Below are 19,923 nucleotides of genomic sequence, written 5' to 3'. Positions count from 1 at the left end.
GACCACAACAACAAGAAGCTTCATGTTTCCAGCATATCGTATAAATAGATATAAAATAATAATGCTTTATTTTAAGGGTCTATGATTAAGTAGAATTTACCCTGGAACTTCCTGAAATATAATATTGTATAAATCCGAGAAAAAAAAAGTTTCCATGACTGTTACACTTGAATTAAATGTTAAACAAATGATTGTATTCATTCTTTTCTCTCTCTCTCTCTCTCTCTCTCTCTCTCTTTGAATGATGCAGCACACATTTTCTGTGTGAAAGGGTTAGGGTGTGGTTTGGAATTCCTTGAATTTTATGTTATTTTTTATAATAATCATTTTTGTACTTTTCCATTTTATTTGTTCTCAAATGTCATAAAAAAGTCGGTGAAGTTTGTAAAGTGTGATGATTTATCTGGAGGTTTATTAGTGTGGATAAGTGAGCTCATCCACATTCTTCAGTTTTTAAAGTAAAACCAAGACTGAAGCACCCTCCCCCTCCACCCAGGTCTAGTTAATCTGTCTCTGCTTTGACCACAGAGGGACAATCAGAGGTGGAAATGGGTATTTTGTAATCTGCACAGCATCACAATGCAGTCTGATCTCATGCTAATACACTGCAGGAGAGTCAGCAGCAGGAGGGGAAACCTGACCTGAACACAACAGTCTGAATGTGAAAGCCACAGAGGGGAAGAGGAAGATGCAGGTTCATGGAAGAAGGAAAACTTTATCATTTATGTGACGACACAGTGAAAGTCTTACCCCTGACTGGTGGAGCTCACTCACCGCTGACTTCTTTTTTATCTGAACAGTAGGGTCCCATGTTAGATTAAAAACACCCGAAAACTGTCCAGAATCATCTTCTAACCAGCACTGACAGATTCAGTATGAGCATCATTGGGCTTGTATCAAGATTTATTTTTCTAGTTTTGTGCTGAGACTACAAGCTACAAAGAAATTGGGATCAACGTGACATATTAAAAAGCTAAAAATGTAATCACTCACTCATTTTATTTTAGTATATTTTAGTTATTCTTATAGATAAAAATGAAAGAAAATTGGCAGCAACTAAACTATTCATTTATTTATTAGGCTACATCCTGTCATTATTTCTGTTAATATAAAACTCAACATAACAATATATACAGTACAATATATACAGTACATACTAAAAATGAAAGAAAATTGGCAGCAACTAAACTATTCATTTATTTATTAGGCTACATCCTGTCATTATTTCTGTTAATATAAAACTCAATATAACAATATATACAGTATGAGAGTTGATAAAACAATAAGTAACTTAAGTTTCACTCTTTTATTAACTCTTAAACCAAATGGACCAAAATAATGAAGCAACAATGAATTTATCCTGCTACAAATATAGCCTGTGTAGCGTGACAGAGCTGAAATCTTTCCACGCTGTAAACTTCACTGTTCACAATGTGGAGCTCAGATGGAGCACAGAGATTCAGTGACTGTGTCTCCCTCCTCTGGTTGCTACTTTATACAACACTCAAGAAGCTGCACACTGTCACTGCACTCAGCTGTTTTTTCCTCAAGGAAAAAAAGTTTGTATCTCCCCATCAAACCACACACAGAGTCACTTTTACTGAATGTGGGTATTAGTAGGTGTATTTTTGAGCTTATGAAAGATCTTTCCCTGTACTTCCAGCCTTCATGCTAAGCTAACTAAATCCAGCTCTATACGTAATGCACAGACATGATACTGATTTATGCAAAATGTTGAACTTAAATCTTCTGAATCTTAAACATTTGACTATATGACAGCCTAATGCTAAAAATACATTTAAAAAGTGTGTAACACACACCACACACGAGACAGTTTGATAAACAGTTTAATTAATGCAGTTCAATAATTTAAATGTATACATTTTCTTTACAACAATGCAGTAAAGGTACACACCATTATACAAACTTATAAAAGACTCATCTCTTCATCGTCACTACTCAACATGACATTTTATTACTTTCTACATATTTTGACGATAAGTTCCTCATCGTCTGTCATCTCATGCGTTAATGTGCTCACTGTTTGGATGATGGTTTTGCATCAAATACAAAAAATTGAAACTACTTGGCAACATTTTTCAGTGTCAGGTGTTGTTTTGAGTCATTAAGTTCAACTAAAGTTCAACCCTTCACCAAAATATCAGTCTTACAATCTGTATCTGGGACACTCTTAAAATCAGCTTTATTTGGAGAGTGTTATTTATTTATTCCTGTTCACCTCAGCCAACCACGTGGCTTCATTTATACTGATATTAGAGCTGAGTTGAACTTTGGCAGAAGATGTGTTTCCTTGTTACAAACAATAGTTTTCTAGCAATCAAGGATAGTTAGTTAGTTAAGGATACTAAAGAAGACATGGGAATCAGCTACAGTGATATAAAAGACAGAACAGACTAGTCTACATAGAAACAACAATATTATTTTCATACTGGTGCATTATTATTTTCTTATCTGACTTCTTACCCTCATAGCTCATCATTTCACATGTTAAAGCGTAAAATCTTAATTAAACTTCTGTTTCATTAAACTTGAAGTTGTGCTTTGACTTGTGAGAACAGTTGCAACTGACCACAAAGCTGATGTGACACTGTTTTCTTTCTGATTGTTAGTGAGAGTAGATGAAGACAACTAACTTCTAAGGCTAATCCTAACCAACCTTGCTTTCGGTACCCATATGAACACACTTTGTTACTCTAAGAAATAGTTCCATTTTACAAAACAAGCTAAATGGAACACTGTGTCAGTGATGCTGGGTCAAAATTGAAGAAGGAAGTCTCGCTCTAAACTGCGATGCACCACTACCACCTGCAAGTTGAAGGTCATGTCTGAGTAATGCAGCATAAGTCGGCTTTTTCTGGCCATCTTCCTACTTGTATTGTTGAAGAAGGTAAAGGATGAAGAAGTTCGTAACACAACTCTTGAAATAGTAAAACATGGTGAAATATATTCAATTGAAGACAAAAGCAGGGTAGGGTGTCTTTATTCTTTCACCAGGCGATGTTAGGCAGCTCCAACCACTAAAGGCACATTTGACAGAGCCAAGATGGGCAACTGAAGTAGTGGATGTAATTGCCTGTGTAATTGTTTCCAAATAATCTTTTCAACACTGGTCTATACACAGGTCAGACAAGGACCTTGAAAATCAGGAATTATTTGCTCAAAGTGTATTGGCGCTTTCAGACTCAGTGGGATTTGCTCTGCGCATGTTGCTGTGCACCACACTTTGCTCAACTCGATGGGAAACCTTTGTGGTGCAGTGCAAGTCACTGGAAATACTGTGTTTCAGAGTGCAGTGCTGCCCATCACAGACATTAGGCATAGTCAGCCTTTGCTTCTACACTTTCTAACACAAGCAGTACAATCAGTTAAGTAACCATTCTTACTTCCCTGGCACCAACATTTAAAAATGTCTGTAGATTTCACAGCTCATAATCTTTGAGATATCAGAAAATTTCAACTCTCCTCTTTGTCTTCTTCTTCCTCCTCTTCTTCCTCTTCTTCTTCGGTGTCTACATCCTTTGCTGCAGCGTTGTTCATCTTCCAGCTGAGAGTCCATTCACTCTTTGGCATGCCTTCTTCTTCATGCATTAGTCCCATGTATCTCTGATTCCAGTGCTCAGTGGAGAAACACACTACGTCGTCCTTGGCCGGCTTCTTCCAGTGACAAATCTTCCAAGACTCTTTCCAAGCTTTCCACTCTTCTCCCTCCACCACCTCATCTTCGTCTTCATTTTCATCTCCTGGTCTATAAGCTACTGCCACCATCCATGACTGCTTCCAGGAGGAGAAGGATGAGTTGAGTTTATGGAACTGCAAATGGAGTGGGACATCAGGGGTGCGTTTGATTCGTTTCTTTCTTTCTTTTACTTTGGTGTCCTCCTTTTTCTTGTTTGCTTTCTTGTGGACTTTCTCTGTTTTCACTTTCATCTCCTCTACCTTAGTGACTTTTTTGTTAGTCTCCTCCTTCTTGTCTACATCCTCCTCCTCATCCTCATCTACTTCTTCATTGTCGTCTTCTGCCTCCACTTCTTCGTCCTTTTCATACTTTTTGTCCTCCTCCTCATCTTCTTCATCATCATCCTCATCTTCTTCATCCTCCTCCTCATCTTCTTCATCCTCCTCCTCATCTACTTCCCCTTCATTCTCCTTTTCATTCTCATTGTCCACATATTTGTCCTTTTCATCCTTCTCATTTTCTTTGTTATCCTTCTCTTCATCTGCTTCTTCATCCGCCTCTTCTTTGTCCACTTCTCTCTCCTGGTCTTCATCTGCTTCATCCTCTTCTTCCTCCTCTTCCTCTTCTTCTCCCTCTTCGTCCTCTTTCTCTCTATCTGCTTCTGCAATTTTCACCTCCTTGTCTAATTTGTTTTCCTTCTCACTGGCTTCTTCTTCTCCCTTTCCTTTGACGAACTCCTCACCTTCATCCTCCTCCTGGCTGGCCCCATCCTTGTCTTTTTCCTCTTTTTTGTTAATTTCTTCTTCCTCCTTCTCCTCTACTTCCTCGTCCTCATCCTCTTCCACTTTTTTGTCATTCTCCTTCTCCTCTTTTTTGTCCTCATTCTTGTCTTTGTCTCTTTTCTTCTTTTCCTTCTGGTCTTTTTTATTTGCTAATATGTCCTCCTCATGTACTTCATTCTCCTCTTCCTGGTCATCTTCCTCTTCTTCTTCCTGAACTTCTTTGTCCTCCTCCTCCTCATCTCCTTCATCCATCTTGTCTATTGCTTTTGTCTTTGTCTCCTCATCTACTTCATTTTCCTCATCTTCCATGTCTTCTTCATCTTTCTCACCCTTGTGTGATTCTTTGTCCTCCTCTTCATCTTCATCCTCCTCACTACTCTGGTTTATGATTTTGTCCTCTTCCTCTTTGTTATGTTCCTCATGTTTGTTCTTCTCCTCCTTGCCTACATTCTCCTCTTTATGCACTTCAATGTCCTCATCCTTTTCCTTTACATCTTCCTCCTTCTCCTCTATGTCATCCTCTTCCTCTTCTTCTACCTCTTCATCCTCATTCTCTCCATCTGCTTCAATTTTCACCTCCTTTTCTACTTTGTCTTCCTTATCGCCTGTTTCTTCTTCCCCCTTTTCTTTCTCTTCCTTTTCTTTGACCACATCCTCCTCCTCCTCTTCCTCCTCCTCCTCCTCATCATCATCATTATCATCTTCTTCTTCATCATTTTCCTCCCCCCTATCCACATCTTTGTGCACCTCTTCCTTCTTGTTTACTGCCTTGTCATCCACCACAGGTACTTCTTTGTCCTCCTCATTGTTGACCTCTTCATCCTCTTCCTCCTCCTCCTCCTCCTCCTCCTCCTCCTCCTCATCAACTCCTTCATCCTCATCCTCCTCGTCTTTTTGAACCTCTTTGTGCTTATTGGTAATTTCGTTGTTTTTCTCATTTTTGTTAACAACTTCCTCCTCCTCCTCCTCCTCCTCCTCTTCCTCCTCCTCCTCCCCTTCTTCCTCCTCCTCCTCTTCCTCCTCCTCCTCCTCCTCCTCCTCCTCTACTCCTTCATCTTCTTCATTGTCCATTCCTTCATCCTCCTCCTCCTCTGTGTCATCCATCATCTCCTCTACTTCACCCTCGTCCTGTGTCAGGTCCAGTTTAAACTCCTCTGGTCTAAACCATCGTTTAGGAGTCTTCCAGGCCTCTGTCCATTCTGTGCTATCTGTGATCTCATTATCCAGCTGTGAAGTGAGGAGGAGGTTCATGGTTTTACGTCTCCTAGTCAGCATGTTGCTGTATCGACGATGGGCCTCCAGTGAAGCCATACACCACCTGTAGATATAGTCAGAGATTGGGTTCAGATCAGTTTGACCAGTGATGAATTTGATGATGAAATTCAAATATGCATAAATATGTTTAGAAACAAATTAAAATAACCAGAGCCAGTTACAACAGCCTTTTGTCTGCACTGCGACAGAGATACATTTAAAACATCCAATTTCTAACAGAAGCTAGGCAGTCATGAAAGGGCAACGTTATTGAGGTTATTAGGTATAAATGCTGAGTTAAGCGGATATCCTAGAGTTACATATACAATAAAACAGGATAGGTCCAAAGATGGACCCTTGTGGGACTCCCATAAGAGAGGAGAAGCAGAAGGCATATAGCTTTTAATGTGGACACGAACGTGTCTTTCAGACAAGCATGAGAAGAACCATTTGAGTGCAGATATCAACCCAGCTCAGTAACATAAAAAGTAAAGTTTGGTTACATGATGATAAGTGGTGTAAAAGGCAGCCGATAAGTGGCAGATAAGTTCTTTCTTGGCATGCATAAGTATATTATATAATTTATTACTTTAATCAGTGCTGTTTTAGTTTTGACGGAAACCTAATTGAATTTAATCAAAGGTTTTATGCCAGCCATCTGGTTTTCTTTCTGCAGAGAGATGTCTGTGTCACCATTTCTGGCTCTTCCACACACTCATCCAACAGCAATAATCAGTTGTGCAAATAGCTATCCACGTTCAGTGATTGGTTTTGTTATGTCACAATATTAAGCACATAGGCATACATGAACTTGATCTGGGCACTCTTTTGACATGGGAGTGGAAACACCTCTGTAGTTGCCTTGCCAGAGATTTAGACATAAGTTGTATCTGTGACATCTCAGAACAACAGAACACTGGTCCTGGGACGTGATGTACTAGGTGGTGTCACTTGGTAATTGCCAGAAGGAACATCACCATGGATCTTTGACCAAGACTAATGCATTTTCTTTAATATGACAGTGGATTCAGCTACATGGAGTATAATCTCCGACAAATTTTCATGATCAGCACTGATGTCTTCAAGCTTATGCAGCATCATACCTTGAACTATAACTAAGGCTTCTTTTGTCAATCACTTTCACAACACCAACCATATTTTTGAGAACCAGAAGATTAACATAAAGGGGGAAAGTTGCTTAACATCAGGCATGGGACACTCAAATCCAACCCACCTAGTATGTTGCCTGTATCCCCAGCTCCAGCTCTTGTGAAATTCTTCTTCTTCCTCCAGAGGAGCTGCACAGAGCAGCCATGAGTCACTCCACCCAGGCATGAACACATTGTTTATCCTCATCATCACTGTGGTTTCCGTGCTGAAGGAGCTTGCAGTTAGCAACTCATCGTTTGTGGTGTCTTCTGGTTCAAACTCTGCCCCAGACAGTTTCCATGAATCCTCCCAGCCCCAGAGCTCGTCCTGTTTGATGGTCACAACATACATTTTTAATAGCAATATTTTTTTAAAAAGGTCTGTTGTGGTTGCTCAGTGTTCAGGTAGTTCAGTGACCTGACATGTATCTTTGTTTCAGTATGTCCAGTCTCAATTTGTTTCTAAATGGCAAAGTTGTAACCGCAAAAACCATCCAGAAAAATATAATTACAATGATGTTAATCCCCACCTGGTTCTTTAGTTGTTGTATTTCGTCAATCCTGCTGATGTTTGGTTGATAATCAGGCCAGATGGTATCCCAGTCCTTCTTCTGTTGCCTGAAGGGAAAGTTTATGAACTTCCAAGTACCAGCCCAGGGCGGAAGAGAATATAGTTCAAGCTCAACCTTGTGATCCTTTTTTCTTTCAAACAAAATCTCCCATTGGAATTGTTTCTCATCGGAGCACTCCAACTGGACAGGACTCTTCACCTAGAAACAAAACAAAAGATGATTTACAAAGTGTTATTTAGCCACTTTGGACCAACCCCATTTATCTTTCAAGGTCTTGGAGGTCACTGAATGAATCAGCTAGAGACAGATATTATTTTTAAGCTGTACAACTAAAACCAAAAATAAATTTTTGGAAGCATATTGTCCTGCCCTTATTTCTTGTTTGGTTTTCAGTTTTAAGAGGGCTGGTCTTGCATGCATGCTAGTGGGCATTATTTCCAACTGTACTTCCAACTTTGTGTTTGTCCTGTTTCAACATAATGCCTCTGCACACAACATAACCTCCATATAGAAATTGTTTTCTAAGTTTGGAATCGAAGAACTCGGCTGGCCTGCACGGAGCCCTGACCTCAGGCTCCGTCCAACACCCTTGGAATGCCAGCTGCAAGCCAGACCATATCACCCAACATCAGTGTTGGACCATAATGCTCTTGTGTATAATGGGGAGCAAATTACTGTATTTAGGTTCAGAAATCTGTCTGGAAGCCTGAAACCGGATGTGTCTTGGCTGTTATTGCAACATTTTCTTGTCCTTTTATTTATTCCAGGTGTGTAGTGGTAAGCAGTATCTCCGGGAAGTCATATAGTCACATGCATGCACTCTAAAGTCTAACACTGACAAAGGCTTTCACATTCTCCAACCTACTTGACTTTTATTAAATTAACTGCTAGTCATGTGATTGTTATTACATATACATAATTACATAATGTCATTAAAACATTAAACAGTGTTCTAATGCAAGTAGTGACTGACTATTTTGGTCTCTATAGCTAATTTTCCCATCCATAACAACTGTAAGGGGGGTACATTTTTTTAACTCACCAGTTCGGATAATATCAAGGCTCAAAATTGCACATAATTAACAGTATGACCACTTGATTGACACGTTACAGATGGCTTAATATTGCAACCAGATGTCATTTGACCTGCCTCAGGTCTGCCAATGATGTACGTCTTTGCTGATATTTAGATCCGACCGGAGGCAGAAAACCGTGCTTCAGAAACCTACAGGTGAGGTCACTCAGACTCTGTCCATTCTTTATACTGTCATTGGGTGTACTGTAGCTGTATGTACTCACTGCTGAGACCATTCAGAAACACAAATCACAAACAGGTATACTTGACTCAACCTGACTCAGCTGCAACTGATACCAGCTGTTTTACATATGTGGTGCACCCAACCCTTCCCTTACATGCCAAATTGCAGTCAGTACAAACCAACTGGAGGCTTGTCCATACACCCAAGCCAGACATATTCTGTTCGTGTTCCCTGCACTCTTGAGGAATTAGAGGCATGCAACAGCAAACACTCAGTTCAACTCAGAATACTCTATATACTGTATTTAGAGGTCTGTACCCTGGTACACGTAGGCAACGTAACTCAAACTTCTAGTATTAGCCAAAACACATTTTCATCTTTACTTTGCCCAAACATGTCAGGAGCCATATCTGAAAAATGACCATGGGTCTGGGTTTTAATGTCTTAATGCGATGAGTTTGTCTCAGTTTCAGTACCTGTTTCCAGGAGTGACTCCATTTATCAAGACATTCCCATTCAGCCTCTGATCGGTAGCCTATTGGTTTGTACTTCCTGTTGTTATTCAGTTCTATGGTTGTGAATCCTGATATTCTGCTTTTCATCGCTTTGGGCTTTAGGTAAAGATACTTTGGAGGCTTCAAGCTCATCCAGGAGTCTTTCCAACACAGCCGGAAAACATCCACCTCAACTTTGCGCTTTTCTCTGCGAAGTTTGGGCGAAGCCTGCTTCTTGGGAGGAGGTGGAGGAGGAGGCTCAGCTTTGGCTTTGGGAGGAGGGGGGACAATTTTGAATTTGATTTTGGGCTTGTTTTTTTCAGCATCATTTGTGCCGCTGGTGACCTTCTTGAAGTCTCCGGTGGCAACAAGTGTCCAGTGATAATTCCACTTTGATGCAGATCTGCAGATAAAAACAAACAAAAAAACAAAAAAACACAAAAATAAAACTATTCAAAATAAAAATATGTTCAGAATGAGTGGACATTGAGAAAGGAAGCTCTGCATGGACAACTCTGGTGATTGATTAATCTTTTGAACTCTGAAGTGCTGCCAATTGTGGTGGCAAGATTCAACTTAAGACAGCGATGTTTGATTTGTGGACAGCCTCAGTCGCCTCTAACAGGTGAAGGTAGTCTGTGTGAGGGTGGACGTTATTAAAAAGTGAAGTCCTCTGCATTAGGATTATATATGGGCTTTTGATGAGCTTTTCTTTTCCACAGGGTTATACCAGGCCCAGAAGTGCTTAAAAACTGCTCAAATGACGATTAACCCAAATTTAAGTGTCAAAACATATTACTTAAGCACAAATCTCCAGGGTTATTAACTGAGATTTGACTGTTTAAGCATATACATTCTTGCTAAATATGTATGTTGATAATACAGTTTTTTCTGATGGCTTAAACACTTACATGGATTCTTATAGCACAATTTCTAAAACTATTAATATTTATCACAAAACCCTTCACCGAGTTTGCAAAACTGAAAGCACAAACATTGCTTTGCACTTAGTTTGCAATTTCGTAACACACACTTTGTATATGTGTAAATACAATTCACTGCACAGGACTCCTTTTGCAAAACTGTAAACACAGCTCCACTGCTTTACACTCAATTTCCAGATGATCTACACACTCCTATCAAAACTATACATATTTATGGCTATTTTTTACACAATTCTGCCAACTGTCAGGCCACACTTTCACATGTGAAAACTATTATTTATAATTACTTCACTTTGCAATCAGCCTGAGCACTATAAATAAGCCACAGGTAAGCTTTTTGTGTGGAGAACAATGGAAGGAGACAGAAGAGTAAGAGGAGTGAGAGTAAGAGGAGGGCGAGGAAGAGGACTTGGAGGTGAAGAAGCAGGAGGACGAGGACGTGGACAAGGAAATGAATTCGGAGGAAGAGGAGGAGGAGGTGCAGAAGCAAGAGGGAGAGGAGGACAGCGAAGACAAGGAGGAGCACTTAGAGGAAGAGGACAACGAGGTGCACTTAGAGGAAGAGGACGAGGAGGTGCAGAAGCACAAGGAGAACGAGGAAGGGAAGAGGAACGGGAAGGAGTACGAGTAAGAAATAGAATCACTGATGTCATCAGAGCTACAATAGTGGACCATGTAATCAACCATGGCATGAGCCTAAGGGAAGCTGGCCAACGGGTTCAACCCAACCTGAGCCGCTACACTGTAGCAGGCATCATAAGAACATTTCGAAATGAGAATCGGTTAGTACAGTATCTTCTTCACACTAAGTTTTACATTATACTGTAATAGTGTCATATTCTTTTGAGAAACAATACTATACATTTACTGTAAAAATACTGAAATTGCTACTTTACAGAATTGTTAGACAACCTGTTGCTGGGGGCAGAAGAAGACTATTCACGGCTGAACAAGAGACCCACATAGTGAATATGGTGCTGGCAAACAACTCCATAAGGCTACGAGAAATACAGCAGCACATAATAGAGGATGACACAACATTCGAACACATAAATAATGTGAGCATCTCTGCATTATCTCGCATACTGGCACGAAACCGAATAAGGATGAAGCAGGTCTATAGGGTCCCATTTCAAAGAAACAGTGAACGTGTGAAACAACTGCGATATGAATTTGTGCAGGTAAGCTTACTGTATCATTGGTACTCAATCTGGAAGTGCATACTGTGTGCTGTGCATGGGCCTGCTGTGCTGCATTTGTTTTGTCTTTTCCAGAGAGTGATGGCCCTAGAGGCAGATGCCATGGGTCATGAGCTGGTCTTTGTGGATGAGGCAGGCTTTAACCTCAGCAAAACCAGAAGACGGGGAAGGAACATTATTGGACACCGTGCCATAATCAATGTCCCAGGACAGCGCGGTGGAAACATTACCATGTGTGCAGCCATCAGTCAAAACGGTGTTGTTCACCATCATGCAACTCTGGGCCCATACAACACTGCACACATTCTTACATTCCTGGACACCCTGCATGACATATTCACTCTCGTTCAGAGACCAGAGCCGACCAGATATGTCATCATATGGGACAATGTTAGTTTCCACCGCGCTGTTCTGGTCCGCAACTGGTTTACCGATCACCCGGAATTCATTGTGGTCTACCTCCCCCCTTACTCTCCATTCCTAAATCCCATTGAAGAGTTTTTCTCTGCTTGGCGCTGGAAGGTTTATGACCGTCACCCCCATCAGCGCATAGCCCTTCTACAGGCAATGGAGGAGGCATGCGGAGACATTGACCAGGTGTCATGTCAGGCCTGGATACGACACTCCAGGAGATATTTTCCCCGGTGCCTAGCATGGAAGACATTGCATGTGATGTGGACGAGATTTTGTGGCCAGACCAAGTAAGAAGACAAGACTGATTTTTGTTATTTTATGTTTTTTTTTTTTTGTGCCTTGACCTGAAAAACACACTTTATGTTTACGTATTTGGATGTGTGTAAATAAATATCCATTCACTTTGACCCCTGTGTGTTACTGTAAAAGGTACTGAAAACCGATATGCCCTGCACACAGGATAAGCAAAAGCCAAATTAGTTTTTCATTGTTACTGTCAGTGTGCAGTGGCTGCTTTGTGTGCTTACTGATATTATGAGTTGTGTGCACCGCCGGATACAAAAATAACTATTTTTAAAAGAGTGTGAACAGTTTAGCAAAAAGTGCTTATGCAACAGTACAAAAACATGCTTTTGCAAGTGATCTACTGTGTTTTGCTATTTGGGTGAAAGGTTTTGCGATTTGTGTGTAGAGTTTTGCAAAAAAAGCCAAAAGTTTCAAAAATTGCGTCTTAGCTATCAGAAAAAACTGTAATATAACGTTTGGTTTGTATGGAAGCAAAAGTAAAATATTTCAATTTTTGACCATCTTCAGGAAGGTTGTTACCACCAGATGTAGTTCCCTCACACAACGAGAACACATAATAAACATTAGAATTGTATCACCAATATATTTTATTCCATTCTTTGTAAACGATAGAGGTCCCCATAAGATGAAAAGGTGATCATCTGCTGTCTGACGTCTGCCTGAATCCATGTGAATGCAGCGTTAAAATCTTGTAGCTTTAAGACAGGGTTAGGATTAGATTAGGTATGGTTTACTGGGATACTCCAATTGCTTAAACACAATTTTGCAAACTAGGCTGCTTTTATCAAACTACTAACACAATTCACCAAACCACACACCCAAACTGTAAAACACCTCATATATCCCACAAAATGAAGCACTGCAACCAAAATCAAACTTTTGCACCAGATGGCACACACTTTATTCGTATTCGTAGATTTCTGTCTAACCAACTACACACTGTTGGGCATAATGAAAAGCACTCTCATCTTTAGTATACTTTGCCATAATACTAACATAGTTCAAATTGTAGCGAATTCTTCAGATTGTTCACATGCACAGAAATATTTGCAGATACACACACGTGCTATTGAAATATTTCTTTTATTATTGTTATTATTATTTTTACCAAACAAGTCAGTGCAACGTATGCACAGCAGATATATTTACAATGGAGTGAACTAAAATATGCTCACACAACAGTAAGCTGAAAAATACAATTGCAGAAAAAATGTGCAGAATAAATAAATAATTAAATAAAGAGGAAAGGAAAATAATTCGACAACACTGCTCTACCCTTACCTCTCACTCTTCCTCCCCCTCTCATTCTCCCCCTCCCTCTTCCTCTTCCTCTCTCAGCAATGTCTTCCATTGTTGTTGTAAAAAAAAAAAAAGATGCTCACCAGGTGGCACATGTAGTGGCCAATGATCTCATGTAGTGTCATTTTAAATGGCAGTGTTTTGAAATTGCAAACATGTGACTTTATGTCAGATTGTTGTGTCTTATGCAGAGAACCGCGTTCAGTAACTTAAAAAGAGCCACTTCGAATTTCAAAATGTGTGTAAAGCAGAAAGCTCCCTGTGTGCCAGTTTAAATATTTGTGCTATCCATGTCATTTCAGTGTGATAGCAACTGGAAAAAACTGTAAATGGAGCAGGAGGCATCATTAGTTCTCATCATTAGCACCTGTGCGTTTCCTATTATGACAAATCAACAAATCTGCTGTGAAAAATGTCTTTTAGGAGAAACCGAATGTGTCTGAAAATCTACTTATATAGTAACAATTGCCTATGACACAAAAGAAATTTTAGGAAATGACGTAAATATTTACATTCTGCTATTTTTATTAGCACTTGCTTTCACCATACAGTAGTCGGCCGGGCTACGTGTGACAGGTGGGTTTGTACATAACCCAGTGCTGTAATGCTTGGGCCCGTATGGCATGGGGCTGTAATCCTTTGCTCAGACGACCTAGGCACGGTGAGGGGACTAACAGATCAACTCCACCCTCCAACTGCTTTTCCATTGTGCAATCTACTTCTACTCGCCAGCGATGATCATCGACACCTACAAAGATGGACGACATGACAGCTCTAGTGATGTAAAAACATTTTGATCACCCCCCTAGTAGCTGGCTAAAGTGTAGGTCATAAACCCAGCTTACTCCATGTTAGCAGATCAGATAAAAATCACAGACATGTCAGATAAATTTGTCCCAACAATGGTTTCTAGCATTTTAGGTAAAATACCGAGGTATTTTGGTCTAATTTCTGGACAGTGGAAAGCAGTGGAGACGTGTCATCAATCTTAATGTTAATGGTAAAAAGATTATGATTAATAAGTGAATGTTTGGAGAAATGATGCGTATATGGTGAATGTACTGTGCTTCTGTTGCACCATCCCATTTGCTTTTTTTATCCTATGTATATATTACTCAAGTATGGCTTGTATAGCATTTCCATTGAATTGTAATTGTCAATGCATTTTTCTGGAACGAAATTTGTTCTCTAGAAAACTTTCATCATTCAGGTAGTGCTTCCTTTCAATCCGCTGCACAAATTAGTTGGTTAGTTTGAGTTATCAGGTTAGGGTCAGCTCCATTCAGGCACAACTTTAAAAAAGTTATATGAGATTTCTGGACAAGAGGTTATTAGATGTTATTATAAGTAAAGCTTTTGTTGAGCTTCAGCTCTGGTTTACAGTTTTTCTCAATTGCTTAAACACTAAAACCCATTGGCTGAACAAAGTTCTCAGTTGCCTGAACTCATTTAACTAAATGTTCAGTCTGTTGTCAATACCTTCAACCATTCCACATGGTAAAACACAATTTGCAGATCTAACTTACACTTTTCAGAAAAACTCTAAACACATTCTCATTCTCAAAACACATTCTGCACTCTAATGCACATGGCATCCAAATTTGTAAATACAAATAGAGCACACATGTCATTGATTAAACACAACCACTCAAAATTGATTTCACTTGTTTCAAATGGTGTGACACAACTAATATAAGCCAGTTCAGAGAACAAACAGGTTGTCTGAGAATGGATAGAAGAAACTATGTGAGAGGACGAGTGCGTATGCGAGGTGGAGGACAAGGAGGAAGAGGAGGATGAAGACGGAGAGGAAGACAAAGAGTGGAAATATCCGATGAAATTCAAGCAACAATCATAGAGCATGTATTAGTCCATGGACTGACAATGAGGGAAGCAGGACTTAGAGTGCAACACAATTTGAGATTTTCTGTGTCCACCATAGTAAGGACATTCAGAGAAGAGAACAGGTTCAGTATAGTATGCAGATTTACTGTACTACACTACATGCAGCTGTTTCAATAGACTTTGTAAAGTTCAGCACTGTATGTATTGTACTGCATGAATATTTACTTTTTGTAGAATTGCAACAAACAAATTGTCTGTCCTGAACATTGTGCTTTCCATTTGTTTACAGTACTGACTGCTCAATAGATTTTGACTGGTTGCAGGTTCATATCAACAAAGAAACCAAGAATTACAATATCACAGAGACAAAGGACAAGTTTGTGAGATGCAGGGTACAGTACTGTAAAAATATGAGGAGGAAGAACAACAACAACAAAAAAATAGCAAAGAGCAAAGCAGAGTAGTAATTTCTGATCAATTTTGAGCTACTGTGATAAAACAAGTTTTCGTTCATCAAAAGACAATGACGGAAAAATATGAAATTTGTTTTGAGATTAAAAATGTGCTTCTCCCTGAGAACTATATGTTTTGAACAATGTTTTCTCTATTTTTTGGTGTATTGTTTACTGACTGCTTGATAGTGTATATTATTTTGATCACTTTGTTTATTTATTTGAGAGCAGTGTTTGGTTTTGAGCACAGGTAAAACTGTTTTGAGGCGAAAGTTTGATTTTGCAAGAGGAGTCAGAGGTTTTGTAAATAGTGCTTGAAGATGAGGTTTTGTGTTTAATGTTTGCAGAAAATGGAGCAAGGTTTCAGAAATTGTGTTTTAGCAATTGAGAAAACCACCCAGCCAAACCACACTTTAAGGACCGCCCACAAAATCCTGGACTGAAAAAATATATCTGGATTCTCAGAATTGCCTTTACATGGACTTTACATGAAGATGACTGTAGCCTCGGTTTAGCAATATTTTCAAGATCTTTACTGTATGGTATGATTCATTTAGTATTATTTTTTATGCAAAAGCTTTCTTCACTGTAAAAACTGTCACCGTACAATGGTGACACAAAAAAGACTAATAGCATCACATAATCTCACATTTTGCAGGTACTTTTCTCCTTCCGTTCAGCCTCCTGTTTGCACTCCTCTGCCTCACTCTGAGCTATCTTCTCCCATTGGTCTCTCAGCCGCCCGTTGCCGAACGTTCTCTGCTCCCCCTTTTTTGACAACATTGTGTTTCCTGAAAGACACAACAGAAACAATTAGAAACGTGTCACTCATGACATTAGATTGGATTTCTACAATGCACTTCTTATGTTCTCACTTGGTGGGTCACACGATATTTGTACATTTATGGTTACAGACTCTCTCCATCTCTCCTCCAAATGTTCTATACATATCGAGACAATATTGTTATGATGTATTATCTTGGCCTTGATAATCATGTAGTGAAAATACGATATTGTGACATCCCTACTCAGTACAATCTACCATCACAGTACGTGTGCAATTATTTTTTTCAACTATTAATCCATTGCTCATTTTTTACATGAATCAGTACAATTATTCTATGAAACAGCCTAGAGTTCCACATCAAATGTCTTGTTTTGTTTGCTCACGCAAAGATATTCAGTCTGCAGTCCCTCATGTGACAAGCTGAAACCAGAGAATATATGATAATGAATGTTTCTCCTTCTCACTATGACAAAGAGGGTGAGGCAATAGTGTTGCAATTTGGAACTACGCTGTAAGATGCCAGTAAATCCTGCACACTGGCACTTTAAATTAAAATACTAATATGTGCTTCAAACTAAATACATCAAGCTGGACAAAAAATGTTGAAATATCTGTATGAACGCTGTATATAAGATTGTCATTTAAGATGCTCAACAATGAAGAAAACAGTAAATTTCCTTTGGGATAAATAATAACAAGAAATCTTATCCTGTTCAGGACACAAGCCATACTCATCTTCTGACAGCCCTCAGACTTCCTCTGATTTGTTTTCCAGACATATGAAACATTAAGTATACATACACACAATTCACGTGCATGTCTGCTGTTCATACATATCAACAATACAATATGTATTAGTTTAGTTTTGGTCCGGTTCTCAGTTCCTGCAAAGAATGACTCATCAAACTGGGACACAAGACGACAGGCGTCACTCTATAATTAAACTCAACTCAGCAACATGCTTCAACAACAAGAAAACACCACAGCTCTGAGTCTGTAAAGATGGAGATATTGGTACGTTTCAGATTTAAAAATGATCAATCATTATTAAATATTCTAAGTTTTTAACTTTAGAATTTCTGTCAATCTTAATTTAATAAAGAGACAGAAACATTCAATAAAAAATGTTTTATATTATTTTGTGTAAATGTAAAACATTATGATTTGGTCAATATTTAGATTTTTTTTTTTTTTGGAAAAAAAATAAACATGGATGTCCTGATTTCATGTGTCATTTTAAAGAATTTGAGACTGAGACTTGAGATTGACAGTGATGGATTATTTCATAAGCCTCTGTTGGCTGCTTTGTTTTATTATTATAGAAATGTAGTTAATCCACTACACATAAAAAATATGATTTGAGAAATGATAAATGAGATAAATTTGCTAAAAACATCTATATGGTCCTTTCAATGACAATTATAATACAGACAAGCCATAGAGTTCAAAGTGTTATAGAGTACTCTGTGTAAAAGAAGTTCACAGACGTTAATCCCTGTCTGTCTGGAAGATGGACTCTGGGGTTTACCACTGTCTGTTTTGATAAATGAGGCTGACTTATCCAAATAACGATGATTTAAAATTAGGAAATGAGCTCAGGCCTCCCACACCAACACCCTGCACATGATGACATTTAATAAGCCCCTGTGAAAACTGCTGAGAATCAAATAACAAGAATTTAACACTTGTTAGATGATAGATTTGTTTCCTTTTGATGGAGCTGGCTGGAAGTTTCCTCCTAAACTGGACTAAGCTGGTCCAAACGTTCTGGACTTCCCTCTGTACTGGGAGCACAGAGATAGAGATAGAAAAGTCCTGTTGTGTAACTTTTCCACCATAAAATAACAGATTTAAATATTGTTTTGTTTCACTGACGTGTTATCAGGTGAATATTGTCTCTGTCACCGGTACATCTGGTATGCACTACATAACTTTGTGTTCCAGGTACGATCACCTGTATGTAACACTTCACAGCACTACGTCACACACTGGCAACTATTTGACTGATTCTGGTGAAACTGGATCATATTTTATGGAGAAAATGTTTTCTGGTTTGAACTCCAGCCGCTCCGCCTCAACTCTCTGTGATTCACAGAGTTTCCTGATTGTCAGTAAAGTAAATTGCTGCAAACACTAGCCGTTGTTAGCTAATATTAGTTCAGTTTGTTAGCCACAGCCTGGCCTGTGAGGTCAGAGCACCAAAGGAGTGTTAGCATTTGTACCACAGGCATTATGAACCTCCAGGAAGAAGAGGTTTTCATGGGGGAATGCAGATGGCGAGCCAGCGGGCAACATAACCATGCTCGGCTATCCCAATGGACATAATAGCAGAAGAGGATGATGGAAGAAGTTAAAAAGAGAAAATGAGAGAGTGACTCTGCAAGAAGCTGCTGGACAAGAGTAAATCTGTGACTGACTTTTAGTCATTGTCAAGAGCTTTATGAAATAAAAGGCCTTTACAAGTAGGTAAACAAATGTATAGCAAAGTAGCTGAAAAAGTGCAGCACAGACCAGCTATGAAGCGTAATTTATTTACATCAAATGCCGCTGATGGAAAACACAGGATTCATTATACACAAAAGAAATCCAGCACAGTAACCTGCATGTTTTGAGATTTTCTGTGTGTGTGTGTAGGTTTACTGAGAAAAAAAGGTGCAGGTGATTTAACACACAATCTTACTCCCTTAGTCCAGATTCTTCATTCCCATGCAATTCAACAACATTGTCCCATTCACAGCCGAGTTTTGTGATCAGAATCGTTGCTTGTTATTCCATAGATTGTTTGCTAGCTGTGACTAATATAGCCTGGAGTCAAAGCTGACTCAAGTGACATCACTTAAGGCACTCATCAGACAATAACTATCGTCACAAACAGAGTAGCACCGTCACCTGTAAACTGACCCTGATGTGTTAAACCAGTAGGGCCCACACAACATTGTCTTGGGCTGCCTTAGTCAGTCACATGACCCTAAGCTTGCGCTGTATAGCAGCCCTACAGTGTTCAGCATAGACCTACTTAGCATGAAGTGTGCTAATTTAGCTCCTCCAAAACAAATACTCATTCCAACAGAACAATTTAATTTAATTTAATGATAGATTTTAAACAATGAATATTGTTTCAAATAAAATTGTTCAGACTTGTTCATAAACCAGAAAGAAGCTCCTGACTTACCTGATGACTCTGTCTCTCTCACAGGTTGTCTGTCTGTCTGTTTACATCCCCTGCTTTACAACCAATAACAGTTAAGATGAACCACACTATGTTGTGTCCTCTGTCTGTCTGTCTCTAATCTTTACAGTAGCGACAAAGGTACCTGTCTATCTCTCTGCCTGCCTGTCTTTTTGGCCGTCTTCTGTGGTTAACTTTTATGAGCTTACACTTTGTCTGTGCTGTATATCTCTGCTCTGTGGCGAGCAGGCTTCCCTCTCCTCGCTATTTTTACACCATACGTAAACAGATCCAGAGCTGCG

General features: G+C 39.3%; 2 protein-coding genes across 2 annotated transcripts; one reads left to right on the top strand and one right to left on the bottom strand.

The window, feature by feature from the left end:
* Positions 1-3,008: 3,008 nt before the first annotated feature.
* LOC109140001 (golgin subfamily A member 6-like protein 22) lies at positions 3,009-19,904 on the bottom strand. The gene is made up of 10 exons (XM_027277030.1): positions 19,625-19,904; positions 16,836-16,872; positions 16,315-16,456; positions 9,189-9,609; positions 7,412-7,651; positions 6,968-7,209; positions 5,526-5,797; positions 4,546-5,477; positions 3,535-3,831; positions 3,009-3,038 (listed from the first exon to the last, which is right to left on the bottom strand). The coding sequence occupies exons 3-10, from the start codon at positions 16,446-16,448 to the stop codon at positions 3,009-3,011; spliced, it is 2,568 nt and encodes an 855-aa protein (XP_027132831.1). The 5' UTR covers positions 16,449-16,456; positions 16,836-16,872; positions 19,625-19,904.
* LOC113745495 (uncharacterized) lies at positions 10,195-12,518 on the top strand. Its single transcript, XM_027277045.1, has 2 exons — positions 10,195-10,932; positions 11,049-12,518. The coding sequence occupies exons 1-2, from the start codon at positions 10,502-10,504 to the stop codon at positions 12,052-12,054; spliced, it is 1,437 nt and encodes a 478-aa protein (XP_027132846.1). The 5' UTR covers positions 10,195-10,501; the 3' UTR covers positions 12,055-12,518.
* Positions 19,905-19,923: the final 19 nt, after the last annotated feature.

Source organism: Larimichthys crocea, unplaced genomic scaffold (genome assembly GCF_000972845.2).
Source record: "Larimichthys crocea isolate SSNF unplaced genomic scaffold, L_crocea_2.0 scaffold82, whole genome shotgun sequence".
In the NCBI taxonomy this organism is placed as follows: Eukaryota; Metazoa; Chordata; class Actinopteri; family Sciaenidae; genus Larimichthys; species Larimichthys crocea.
This window is presented reverse-complemented; position numbering and strand designations above follow the sequence as displayed.